The 13,576-nt window shown below is 45.8% G+C and overlaps 1 protein-coding gene across 5 annotated transcripts in view; it reads right to left on the minus strand.

Annotated features, from left to right (window-relative positions):
* Positions 1 to 5,203: 5,203 nt before the first annotated feature.
* The window catches only part of LOC126531079 (hemicentin-2-like), a 256,250-nt gene continuing 247,877 nt past the window's right edge, over positions 5,204 to 13,576 (minus strand). For 4 of the 5 annotated variants that reach the window (XM_050178465.3, XM_055070958.2, XM_055070960.2 and 1 more), the window contains one exon: positions 10,730 to 10,846. In XM_050178465.3, coding sequence (XP_050034422.1) covers positions 10,824 to 10,846 — 23 coding nt within the window. In that variant the 3' untranslated portion in view covers positions 10,730 to 10,823. Of the gene's footprint in view, positions 10,847 to 13,576 lie in introns of all 5 variants that reach the window. The other variant, XM_055070959.1, reaches the window with a different exon arrangement.

The raw sequence follows: 13,576 nt of genomic DNA on the forward strand, positions 1-13,576 counted from the left end.
AAGAAGCGCGTTTTCACCGCTCAGCATCCTCTCATACTTCTAATGTTTTTTGTTTATTTTTCTATATAGAGCTGGCCTTTCGGCTGTTACAGGGTGGGTAAAAAGCAGCGCGTTAAATAATACCACAATTCGTAAGCAATACAATCAAAGACTAACCAGCATCGAAATTGTGTAATGACATGTTAAATAATATTTGAAAAACGGAAGAAACAGAAAACAGACTCGCGACACTGCTGCATATGAGCAGCTCTAGCATCACCAGAGCTCTTATTCACTTATTCCATCTCTAAATACCTCATTAAAAGTTATTTATTTTTAAACTGTGGAGCCAAGAGGCCCATGTGAGGAAACAGTGGGCGTCGTCACATTGCGTTTAGGATGCTTAGGCGCTAAATCTGAGAATGGCGTCATGATCGATATTCTAGTCAGTCGACTAGTGCCCTATTGTGCTAAAGGGCCTGGTAAATAAAACACTGCACTAGTAACTCTACTGTTGGTTTAGATAAATACTTCGCAAACCAACTTTGCATACTCGCCCGTGTAGTCTGTTCGAGTAAAAAATTATAGGGTTTTACGTGCCAAAACCACTTTCTGATTATGAGGCACGCCCTAGTGGAGGACTCCGGGAATTTTGACCACCTTGAGTTTCTTTAACGTGCACCGAAATCTCAGCACACAGCTGTTTTCGCATTTCGGCCCCATTGAAATGCGGCCGCCGTGGCCGGGATTCGCTCCCGCGACCTCGTGCTCAGCAGCCCAACACTATAGCCACTGAGCAACCACGGCGGGTTCTGTTCGAGTAGACATACATATAAGGCACTCCGACGAAAACGCTAACATAGCTCGCAGTATAAATTCAAAAAAGCGACAACTTTTTTCACGCTGTGCGCCACAACACTTAGTGCACCTTACGCCAGGAAATCGAAGTTACATTAGTTAAATCAACACAACAATATATCAGCAACACGTCTGCGGCCTATAGGAGCAACTGTTTGATCAACGAACATTTGTAGAGCGCTTGCTTCTGATCGCATGGCCATCAAGTGCGGACTGAGGGTGCCATCTATGAACAGGCGTATAAAGCAGTTTTGTTATGCATGACCTCCGTGATGGTGAGCGTTCTGCTGGACTTCATCTATAACTTTATGCTGAATAGCATCCGTGATGACAATGTCTCTTCAGCCTAGGAGTACTATGACGTTGTTACGCTAGAAATCTCAAATCCTTGTGCCTCCAATTCCCCTCCAAGACGATTAAGCAGCGAAAGTTTGGTGACAAAGCGTCGACCAAAGCATTTCGGGAACCGCGTTGCCCCGAACGATTACTCCTTCTCGTAAGATGGCTCCACTGCACCGTTAGAGCACAGAAGTGCATACTAGAAGAGTTAGCAAATAACCCCCCACGCGGCGCCACTTACCCAGCCGTGAGCCCAGCAAGGCGAGTACAGCAAGTGAGACGTCGATTTTGCGTCATTGTGAACTAGATGTCAGCACCGCTTATAAGCGGAATGGGGGTTTATGCGTGAATCCCTGTCCCGCGACATGTAGGATTGTGCGCATGAATTAAGGCCTAACATAGCGTTAGGTTCCCTAAATGTTTGTGTGGCTGGAAAGCGAGCGTGTGGTTTGTACATGTACCACCCTGTTCTATACATTTAGGAGTATTCGGCAACCTGGGTAAAACAGACTGGTTGAGCTGAGCTACGACTCTCAATTTCTGATAAAAATTGCTATATCATTTGCTACGCATTTACCTTTTAATTTTTAGAACTCTGCACTTCAAGTTTACTACATGGGTTTTGCTGCTATTATCACGTTCTTTGATGGCTAAATATGGCACGTCATTTAAACATTTGTTGAGAGCGGTCGACCGACTTATGCGTAATTATTCACGTCATCTCGTAATTACGTAATTTTTCATCAAACACCGCTCAAGTTTAGAGCGTTGTGAAAATCGATGGCAATAACATTTACAGATTCACCTACAGCGGACTGTTTGAGGAATGATCTTATCGCAAACCAAATCTGTAGTGATTCTTTCTTTGAAGCATACTGTGCAGGTCGACATAAAGCAACGTATTCCACGAAATAAAGGACAGCCTAAAAATTTGTAATAAAATGTCATGAATTTCAAAGCAGTTTTTTTTTCATACTTTGGGTGTTATCGAAATGTAAAACTTCTTGAAATATTTATTTCTAGAATATAACGTAGTCCGTCGTTAACCACGAAAATTACCTAAGCCCGAGCAGACGCCGTCAAATGTTTATTACGTCAGCGCGAGCTTTCGAGGAAATTTCAAGATGGCGTTGCCAACGGTCTACGATTTTTTTACTCTATTACTACTTACCTCATGGCAACAGTGGCTTTCTTGGTTCGCTAGAACCGTAACGCACTATTGCAGTTCATTGTATTTTACTTATATTGTGTCCCTATATTACTGCGGCAGATGCTTTTATTTTGAGGTGAAGTAGCGTTCCACGCGGTGCCTCCCTGAAGTGGCCGGGTATTTCTCCAGATGGCTTAGCTGATCAGTGTACTCTGTAAGTGACATTCCCGAAATTCATGGGCACGGAATATGGGCCGCGTCATCCCCAACGATATTAACGTAGTCTCAGAAAAGGGGCAAATAGCTTAGGGCAGAAATCACTGCTAATAACAGGAGCTGACGCCCGCTCGCCTGGTCGCAGTCTCCTTCGCTCGCACGCACGCACGCTCACTCGCTCGCTCACTCACTCACTCACTCACTCACTCGCTCGCTCACTCACTCACTCACTCACTCACTCAATCAATCAATCAATCAATCAATCAATCAATCAATCAATCAATCAATCAATCAATCAATCAATCAATTGATCGATCAAACAATCACTTGCTCACCCACCCAGTCACTCACTCACTCACTCACTCACCACTTACTCACTCTTTTGGGAAAACACGCTCGTGTGACAATTCATCACTCATGCACACGATCAAGATACTTCTTGTTTTGTTGTTTCAATAAGTGCACACAACATTTTCTAGCACATACAAGATCCCACTTTATTGATGAGTCGCAGGCGCCTTCTGTGCCGGCAAAGGCGCATGTTGAGATAGACAAAAAAAAAAGAAAATGAAAGAAAGCAAGCGGGTTTTAGCAGTGAACGTAATAGGCTCTCCGAGCTGAACTTGTCCTGTGATTGTTTAATTACAAGCGGAGTTTGTCATAATAACAGCGTTGATAAAGATTCGGTGGTTTAGATGTAGGGTTGCTCGATTCACTGCATGTGCATTAATTAAAACCGGGCTACGCTGCAGTCTGTGAACTCCGCGCTCAACCCACTACTTGCTCAATGCTATTACATGATGCCGTCTTCTTGCCCAGCTGGATCCGGCTACAACAGACGTTCCTAGTTAATCGTTGATGACATTGTAAGAAAGCTTATTCTTTCTGAAGCACTGACGACTTTTGCCAATACTAAATATTGATCTATGCATAGTCAAGTTGTTTTAGCATGTTCACAGGAATTGGGCCCCAATCACACGGACGCAATAACAAGTATAGTACACACACTGCGCGCAGCGTATGACACACAGTTCAGCGCATTTTACACGGTATATTGCATCGCGTATGCTGTCATCTTCGCAATGAGTCTACTGTCCCTCGTCCTTGTGTCTGTTCTGTTTGACGCACAATTCCTGCAATAACTTAAATCAGCTATCGCTTAGCCTCTTTTGAAGGGAAACCGCGTTATTGACAGCGAAGTGGTAGGTTATATAAAGAAGCTTCTGACGCGCACCGATATGTACTACATCAAATCCTGCAGGACTCAGGCTGTTTTTAATCAATTGGAAATGGGAGAAAGCACAGTTCTTTCAATGTGAATGCTGCACAAACCAGTTAGAAGCTGTAAGTTGAAACCCCATGTTTAGAGTTCTTCTACGCACACAGAACATGCAAGCGTACAGTGCAAGCGATCTGCTAGTTGTCAAAAAATTAAATTATGGGGTTTTACGTGCCAAAACCACTTGCTGATTATGAGGCACGCCGTAGTGGAGGACTCCGGAAACTTCGACCACCTGGGGCTCTTTAACGTGCACCTAAATCTAAGTACACGGCTGTTTTCGCATTTCGCCTCTATCTGCTGGTTGTACGCCAACCAGCACGGTGCATACAGTTAAGCTCCACGACACCAGCTGAGACGCAACCATAAACCTTTGCCAGCCCTACGCTAACATATGCCATCGTGAGCTGCTTACGAAGTCGTTTCTTAAGGCAACTACCACCTTGAGACACCAACGAAAATAGTCCTGCCGGCATGCAAGGCGCTTGAAAGGAGTGCTAGCTTTAATTCAGCTAGCAGGCCATGCCACTCACCGTGTTGTCCAACGCTCGCTTTTTGACTCGCTCAGACCCTCCGAGGGCGTGCGCGAGCTCACCGCGGCTTTCCTCCCCCTCCCCTCCCTCTCTCTATCTTATCTTATCTTTCAATTCCCCTTTAAATTGCAACAGAGTAGGGTAGCCAACCAGACGCATTTCTGGTTAACAACCCTGCCTTCTTCTTTATTTCCTCCTCCTCTTCCTCCAAGGCTCACTTGTCAATGTGCACCGGCGTCACATTAAAAGTGGGCAAATAATAGGTGCCGATCATTTTCAAGAATAATAGTTTTTTTTATATTTACACATATTTACGGTGGCGGTACATACGGAAAGTATTCACGGCAGGTCTCATCGGCGGAGGACTACGTTGATTCAAGAATAAACGATACATGTTTGTATAGAGCAGCTCCAATTGACAAATGAGAATGGGGTTGCAGAACTCTATGGAATTCTTTGCCAGTAGTCTACTTATCTTACGCGATGGCGTTATTGCAGCACCGTTCTATTTCGGCAGAATTAAAAAAAAAATCCCGCCGTAGTTCTATAGCACAAATATAAACGCGGTTTCTTTTTGTTGTTGCTGTTGAAGTACGCACGAAAATGTAATTTGAGACAACAACACGAGGCTAAAACATATGGTAAATAATATAAATAAACAACGTCAGTAATCTAAATCAGAAGTACAATCTATACAAACCGCAGCGACGTATGCATATGGTTTACCACATTACTGGCTGAGATTATCGACTGTACTATGTCTAAAATCATTCCCACGCCATTTGAGCAATCATGCAGCGCTACGAGAAGGAGCACATCAGATAAATAACTGAGTCAGAGAGCACGACATTTGGTGCATTTCACTCATTTTATTAACTATTATCGTACTTTATTCAGTGTTCATTGTACATAGGAAATCGATAGAAAATATTACGGTTAATTTACAGTGAGGCACCCAGATATTTCGTCTACCTTTCTCGCTGCCTTTTTTTTAAGGGGTTTCGTGACAGAACAAAAAGACAACGGTAAGTCACACCCAAACTCTCAAATCGTCGTTTTGCAAACACTACTGTAAGAATAAATAAATAAAACAAGTAATGCGGCCATTAAAGAAGGGAAAATAATACAGCAAGGAAAGTGTACAAAAAGCACGCACATCCGAGAACACAATATGAAACTAGCGCCTCTGACTAGTGTTTGACTTGGCGTAAAAATTGCTCACCAGGCGCAAGAGTGTCATGGTACATGTTTCATGCTCAATTACAATTCGTAAAACCCATGAGACACCGAGCGGAAACAGTGTAAATTTATTTTTTCTAACATTTTTGGTTGAATTCAATCGGCACATGAGGCCTTCTAAGCCGAGCACAAGAAAATAGTAGCGAAACACAGCCCTGAGGACATCATGCGAACGTCATTGTTCAAAGTGTTCCGTGAAACTAGAAACGCTGGTAAGACGTGGTTGGGCATCGCAGTTAGCCATTAAGACTCACACCAAACTCGCATGAACTCAGACTCAGTATGTCACTGAGCATGGCGTAGGTAAATAAATCACATCCAGCCTGGTCATACAAAAAGGAAGGGAGCAGAAGAATTTTTTTTTAAAGACCCAACTCCGCAGTGCAACTGTCTTTAGGTTTGTGTAGTCTCGTAAAGCGTATGTGGTAAACATTCGCACTAAGGTTCCATTGTCGGGCAGTTACGAAGGACAGCCTCGTTACATTTCCAATTGGCATGGTTTGAACAACGGGTGGGGAGGTTTCACGGCAATGCCTCGTTATAGCCTGATCAATGCTTTTAAACATGCGCTCCTGCACTTCGCTCAACGCAAATGTTGACGGCGGCAAGTTAGAGACAAGGCTTGCTAAATCGGAGCATGCCTAACGCTCACCTGCGTTTGCTAATAAATTATTTGTTTCAATGTAAAAGCCTACTTATCTACTCATCTCTGCCACCCGGGTACGATATAACTCCTAACGCTTGTTATGTATCTCTCATCATTGGTCGGTATCGAACTCATGCGTTTAAATAATATGATTCTCCAAATATGTTAACGATAACGTCGAGCACAATTAAATGTCCATAGGGGTGCTCGGTGTGTGGTTCGGAACGCCTCGACAAAGCAGCCACTGCGCGAAACTGTTTAACAATTTCAAGAAATGCGGTGTCGTCAAAAACAGAGGCAAATAAATTCAATAGCCGCACTAAGTCAAACATCCGCTGTTAAGCATATAACGGCAAACAAAAACGAGGCCAGCCGCTCAACATATTTCTAACCATCTTATAAACAAGTATAATGTTCATCATTGTACACAAAAAACATACAACAAATAAATATCTAGGGCATAAGAATACATATTCTTTGGTTTAACAGCCATTATGTGCACTGTACAGAAATAAAAGAAAACATCTCATATGGCCTTCACGGCCGGCACTGTCATTTCATCATACAAAGGAACAAATAATTCAGGCAGCGCCGAGACAAGGCCTGTGACAATACACACACAGTGAGGTCAGGTAAAGCACAAACTTAGGGCGGCAAAGATTTTCGCTGCCCAGTGTGTTTTAAAAGACTGCACGTACCCATGACGCCAGCAAGCAACGCGGGCTGCAAGCAAGCGCAAAAACAACGTCACGAGGCCCTCTCTGTGAACACTCGGTGAATAGTAACTCTCAAAACAACAACATTGGCAATCATGTCTCTGTCTCTCCTTTGAATAGCACACGTCCAGCAAAAGAACTACAGCAAGTTAATTTGATAAATTAATTAAAGTGTCTGAAGATGAAACATCAAACCGTAAATGACTTGCGCTAGCACACGACGCAAACATGGGAGCGGCTCTTTCAAAGTCCCATTTGCGATTATTTTCGGTGTGTTCTGTATGGTTTTCTGTCACGCTTTATAGTTTCTTTCTTTCGTGAAGAATTTCAAAAGGGAGCTCGTGGCAACGTTATGTTCGCTCCCTTCCATGTACTCCTTCGCATCGCGATTGCCCGATCGAATTCAAATTGAGCAGTAAGTATTCTTGCTAGGCTAGACCACTCCATTGAAAGCGTGCGCGCTATCGCTGGAATCGCTGAAGGAAATACAAAGGCGTCGGGGGAAATGCAGCATAGCAGCACCAAAGAGCCAACAGAAAATGCACAAAAGAAATCCAATAGTTCAGAACACAGATGTTGAAGCGCAACGCTAGTCTACGGCACGCACACACTCATCAATGCACAGCGAAAAAACACGGAGAACGTTTGGGAAATCGGGGCAAACGCGCACAGCTGTACGGGAAAAAAAAATACGCACCGATCATCACACGTTCGACAAAGTATTAATACAAGTCCCCCTCAGTATCTGCAGTCTCTCTATTTCATGTGGTATTGTATCCATTTTTTTTCGTGTTTTGTTTTGACGCGTCACGTGTTTAATCCGTCCCCGCTTGAGCTCCCCCTGCTCACCGCGGTAGGTCGTCAAATCGCTGCCTGCTGGGGATTCCATCCGCTTCTTCGTCGTACACTTCTGCATGCCAGTGAAGTGTGCTTGCCGTTTTTGGTTGCTGATGTGTAACATTCACCGTGCGTGCGTTTGGAGTGTATGTGCAGCACACACGAGTGAGTTTTTCTCTTCGCCGCCATGAGGAACCCAACGCGTCACCGGCAGAGAGAACGTTGTCTGTCTGTACATGCGTCTGTAAACGGGAGGAGTCAGGACGGGCGTGTCAAGCCGTAGATGGGGAATCAGTGGCGTCGTTCCTCGTCGGAGTCGGGGTGGCGTTGGCCCTCAGCGCTGTGTGCGACACATAATCCGGGTGCGATGAGGCTGCAGTGTCGATGGTGAGCTCGGCATGGCCAACACATCCCACAAACTGACAATGAAGCGAAAAAGAAAAAAAGGAAAGGAGCACGCTGTGATCACAGAACAACCCGGCGCAGGATTCACGAGGAGCGAGACGCACACGCCATGCGAACGAGTGAGCGAGTGGAGAGGCGATCACGACGTGGTCTGATGGAATACTCCGCGGCGACCGCCGCTCGTCGGCGTAGGGAGCCTCGGGTGGCAGCGGGCACTTTAACGGGGCACGCTCTTGTCGAGGTGTCTCTCGCGTCCTTTCGCCGGCTCCTGTCTTTATTTCTGTTCCCTAGCTATTTTCCTGTACTTCCTCCTCTGCTCGCGTAATTTGGAACACGCGCTTCTCGCTTCTCGGATAAAAGAAGGCGAGGGAGAAGATGGGTTGTGCAGCTCTGGGTAAACGGCAAGCAGACGCTGACGCGAGCTTTCTGGACCGGGATGGGTCGGATGGAGAGGGAGCCGAGGGTGATGGGCGAAAAGCCAGGCTGCGTGAGGGAAGGAAGGCCATTGGATGCACCGCCACGGCGCCAGTGTTTGCACGTGAGAGGCGAAGGAAGGATAATCGAGTGGCGAGGCCGCGCCGAGGGAATTACCACCGGAGCCAACCAATTTGCCCAGCGCGGCGTTTCGTAATTTAGAATTCGAAAAACCTCGGGAGAGTTTGGTGAGCGGGAGTGAAGAGCGAGGTTGGAGAAGGGGGATGCCCGGTCACGCTATGCCAGCCCCTCCGCTACTGCTGTCCCATGCAGGGTGTCTAGTTTAGTTAAGAACGCCGGAGCGGATCGGAGCTTGCGCAGACGCCACCACGGTGAGCCTGCCCGAGACACTTGCGAAAGTGGATCGCTGGCCCGGTAATCGCGTTGCTGGTGCAGCGACCTGGCAAGCAATCTCTGTCCGGGAAAACGCCAAACTGGGGTATATTTTTAGAGCTTGGTTAGTGCGAACATGCAATTGACTTTTCGTGAACGAACATTTAGGCTTAAAGTCAACTACCGGCACGCTACGTTGAAGCTTTAAGATAAGTGAAAATATTCATGGTTGTCTGTATAGAACATTGTCCACAATATGCGAATACTGCCCTTTTCAGCGTGAAGTGAGAAATGCGTCGCGGGTGTGCGCCGTCTGATAAACTTCCCTCACTTTTATTGGTACATGAATTTTAGGATATGCTGGTGCCTGATGCGGTGTCGGCTACCCCGTCCTCTGGAGCAAATTCCGCCTCTCTCTCTTTTAGCAGCATTTACAAAACATTTAGCTTAGAGCCTGTGTGTTTTTAGTATCCAAAATCTCCTACATGTGACAACTCTCGGGCATCTTGACATCTTGATTGTGTCTTGACATCCCGTGCTACCTTTCACACAGAGGTCACAAACGCAGCCTGTTGCTCAGTCAATGTGCGCCAAAGCCGGCAGCCAAGCATCCACGCCACGTCGGCTCTCATCGCGCGGAGTATCACATCGACCCAGTCGAGCGCGCATAGAAAAACACAAACCCCAGAGACGACGGGCGAAACGAAGACAGAATATTTACACGACGCCTCGCGCACCGGCTATGGCTCATCAATAGCGCGCCTCCGCCGGCAAGCTGCCGTGCCGAGCGAAGATATCACCGCCGCCAGGCGTCGGCCCACCGAGGTAAGAAGGCGTGCGCCTCTTTAGCTTCCTGCCAGCAGCAGATGGCGATCTCCTCGATGAGCACCGCCTGTTGAGCTCTCGCGTGCACTCGCCGGAGGTGCTGTCTGTCCGCGGGAGCGATGGCCGGACGTGTTTGGAGCCGCGAAGACCGCCCGAGGGCAGACCGAGGCCGACACTGACCTCAAGCGAACGCAGCGACAGGCGCAAAATATCGCTTGGTGGCCGTGCCGCTAAGTGGTAAGCGCCGCCAGAGCGCTCGCAAATCGTCTTCGCCACCTCGAACAAATTGAATAACACCGGTAGTTTGGAATTTGGCTTGACGTAGTCACGCAGAGCCTAATGCGGGCGATTTGGTGAGGAAATACACCGAAAAAGTTTAGGCGGCCAGATTCCACACGGAAGAATCAGGAAAGATTGAAAAAATCAGGGCAGACAAAATTTTGAATTTGTTTAAAGCGAACAAACCGAATTAAGATGTTTACCCACCTAGACGTTGATGAAATAAAAGCTTAATTATTGCAAAGAGCTAGAAGTATTTTGTGCCATTTTGTCTTTTCTTTTTAGTTCTGATACATTCTCATCGTGACGTGTGCTTGGCGACATCCTTGTGTTGATGGGGCTGAGAATGTACCGTTGTATAATACGCGCATGGCCCGCAATCCAGCTTCCTTGACAGAACCACCGCGATATTTTGAGGCTTCCCTGCCGCGACACTCTCGGCCTCGCTGCGGCGGAGAACGGCGTCCTCTTGCGGCCAGCGGCATCAGGCTGCTCTTGAGGCTCGGCGGCGTGGTTGGTGCTGGGAGCAGCAGCTGCTCAGTCACCCGACTTGGCGCCGCTGCGACCAGCCTTCTTGCGGGCCTTGGGTGGCACCTCGGGCTGTGGCGGCGGTGGGCCGGCGCCTCCCTTGGGGGGCAGTGGGGGCTTGACCAGGCGAGGGTCCGGCACCCGGCCAGCTTTCACGTCCTCGTACATGTCAGCGTACAGGAGTTCGTCATTGATATCGGGCCTGTAAGGCTGCGCGGGTGGGGAGGAAAGAAATGCAGGACGGAGAGAGAGAAAAAAAGGGCACAAGCCTTTGTAAGAAGAGTAAACTGTAAGCAAATCTGTGCTCTCAATTTTAAACAACTTTCGCTCATCTTTATGATATGGCTGATTATTACGTAATACATGTGTTACGAGTTTTTTTGCACGCCTGCCTTGCAGTACCATGTATCGTATGCATGTAAGACATGTAACAGTTTAATATGCCTGACACATGACTAACATAGTCCTTAACATTATTTACTGATCTTGACATTGGCACGACATTTACGCGTCTTGCTAGTACCTAAGACTTTTCTACCCGTTTTACGAATCGAGACCGCACTACGAATTCCCCATCCTGCAACGCATCGCTACTCTTTAACATGCTGAAACTGGCCTTCGTGCTGCTGAACTTCAAGAAGATATTCACCTCTCATCTGTATTTCCATGTGCTGCAACACTGGTGGTTGCTAAGTATGGTATCATCGATTACGGCCACCAGTGTTCACATCTTTCGAATCCCTGACAACAGAGGACGGCAGCTCTTTAGCAACGCCCAGAACATCGCAATTGTTTTTCCAGCTTGACGGTATTTGTGAAAATTCGCTTTTCAGCTAAAAGGTCAAGAAATTGCAAAATTTGCGGCACATCAGAGCAACTGTGAGGGATTTTGAAGGCGCATTTCTTTCTTTTTGTATTCACGCCAGCGTAATAAATGTCATTGTAAGACTCCGACTCTTGAATCTAATTGTGGGACTGAGGAAGAACGACCTTTAAAAAGACCCTTGTGCAGTGAATTCTTCAGCTTGACATACAAGACAGCACGCCTTCCATAACACAGCCTTCCTCCTTTCTTTTATGTTCATCGTCATATCTTTGACTGGCCATGGTGCTACTAATTTATTTGCGCTCGACCTCTAGCCTTCATAAAATGAATCGCTGCTATCGTTCACATTAACTTTCTATAAATAGACCTATTTTTCTATTCAATACCTTTCCTGTCTTTCGTACACGTCACAAGGCCGCATAGGTTGAGCTGCTGTCATTTGTTCTGTTACCCGTTTTACTGCTATTGCATGTGCGAAAATAATGAAACAGTTCCTTAAATCTATCGCCAAGAAATGAGAGTGCCATAAATGTTGCGTGCACCTTCAACATTTAAACGCACGACACACATGGTTTGCCAAGAATTACGAAGAATATGTGGCGTGCGTGTGTGTGTGTGTGTGTGTGCGCGTGTGCGTGTGCGTGTGCGTGTGCGTGTGCGTGTGTGTGTGTGTGTGTGTGTGTGTGTGTGTGTGTGTGTGTGTGTGTGTGTGTGTGTGTGTGTGTGTGTGTGTGTGTGTGTGTGTGTGTGTGTGTGTGCGCTTAAATTAGATTCTGTTACACTAACATGGATTCGCAATTTCCTTTCTAATCTTCAGCAATTCACAGCAGTTAATAATTATTCCTCTCCTCTCTATAACGTTACTTCAGGTGTACCACAAGGCAGCTTTCTTGGGCCACTACTATTTCTAATATGCGTTAATGACTTATCCGATAACATTTCTTCGCACGTGCCTATTTTTGCAGATGACTGCATTCTTTATCATGCCATCAAGTGCGCCGAGGATCATACCATTCTCCAAAAAAGATCTAGAACTTATTTCTACTTGGTGTAACACTTGGCTAATGAAGCTTAAGGTATATAAATGTAAAATTAACTCTTTTAGCCGTAAGCATACTAAATCTAGGTTTCTTCATTAGATAAATAACATCACTATTCTGCATGATACTCAGTATAAATGTCTTTGTGTTAACCTAACTACGACTCTTTCGTGATCAATGCACATTGCATACATATGCCCCAATGCATTCAAATCATTCGGGTACATAAGACGTAAGTTGCATAATTCTAATCAAGACATTCGTAAAGTAGCTTATCTAACATTTGTTAAACCTCAGCTTGAATACGCTGCATCCGTCTGGTCTCCCCATCAGTAATACTTGATCGAAAAACTCGAATGTATTCAGAATATGGCTGCGCGTTTTATTTGACTTTGTTAAGCCTATAACAAAAGCATAACGCAAATTAAACTCGGCATCTCACTACAGCCCTTGCATTACCGCAGTGATATAGCCCTGCTATCATTATTTCATAAATACGTCTATAATACAGCGCCATCAGTACTGCCTCTTGAAACTCCTCATTACAGGTCACACCGGCTGTACAATTAGTTCAATTTCAAGCGCATACACGGAAGGATTAACTCAAATTTAACTACTCCGCTCTTCCAAGAGCCACTCGCCTTTGGCACAATCTTCCTAGCGCCATCGCTTATGAGAGTGGCCAGAAAAAATTGCGGCATCTTCTAACAACGCATTTTTCAAACTCAACATAACCTAACGTGTTATTTTTTCTTGCTTTTCCCGTTATCATTGTGCTGCTGTCCCTTAAATACTGTTTTGTTACGGCCAAATATGTACCGCTCGCTCTGTAACTCTATTGATTGTATTGTGACCTCTCGCGTTCAAAAGCATTCGGTTTGTCCATTGTAACATTTCAACACCACATTACTTACTGTATGTTAGTGCATTTCTTGTACTGTATGTTTTTGTACATGTATTCACATATCATCATCATCATCATCATCATCATCATCATCATGGTTATGCCCACTGCAGGGCAAAGGCCTCTCCCATACTTCTCCAACTACCCCGGTCATGTACTAATTGTGGCCA

The sequence above is a fragment of the Dermacentor andersoni genome, chromosome 5, assembly GCF_023375885.2.
Source record: "Dermacentor andersoni chromosome 5, qqDerAnde1_hic_scaffold, whole genome shotgun sequence".
Taxonomy (NCBI): Eukaryota; Metazoa; Arthropoda; class Arachnida; order Ixodida; family Ixodidae; genus Dermacentor; species Dermacentor andersoni.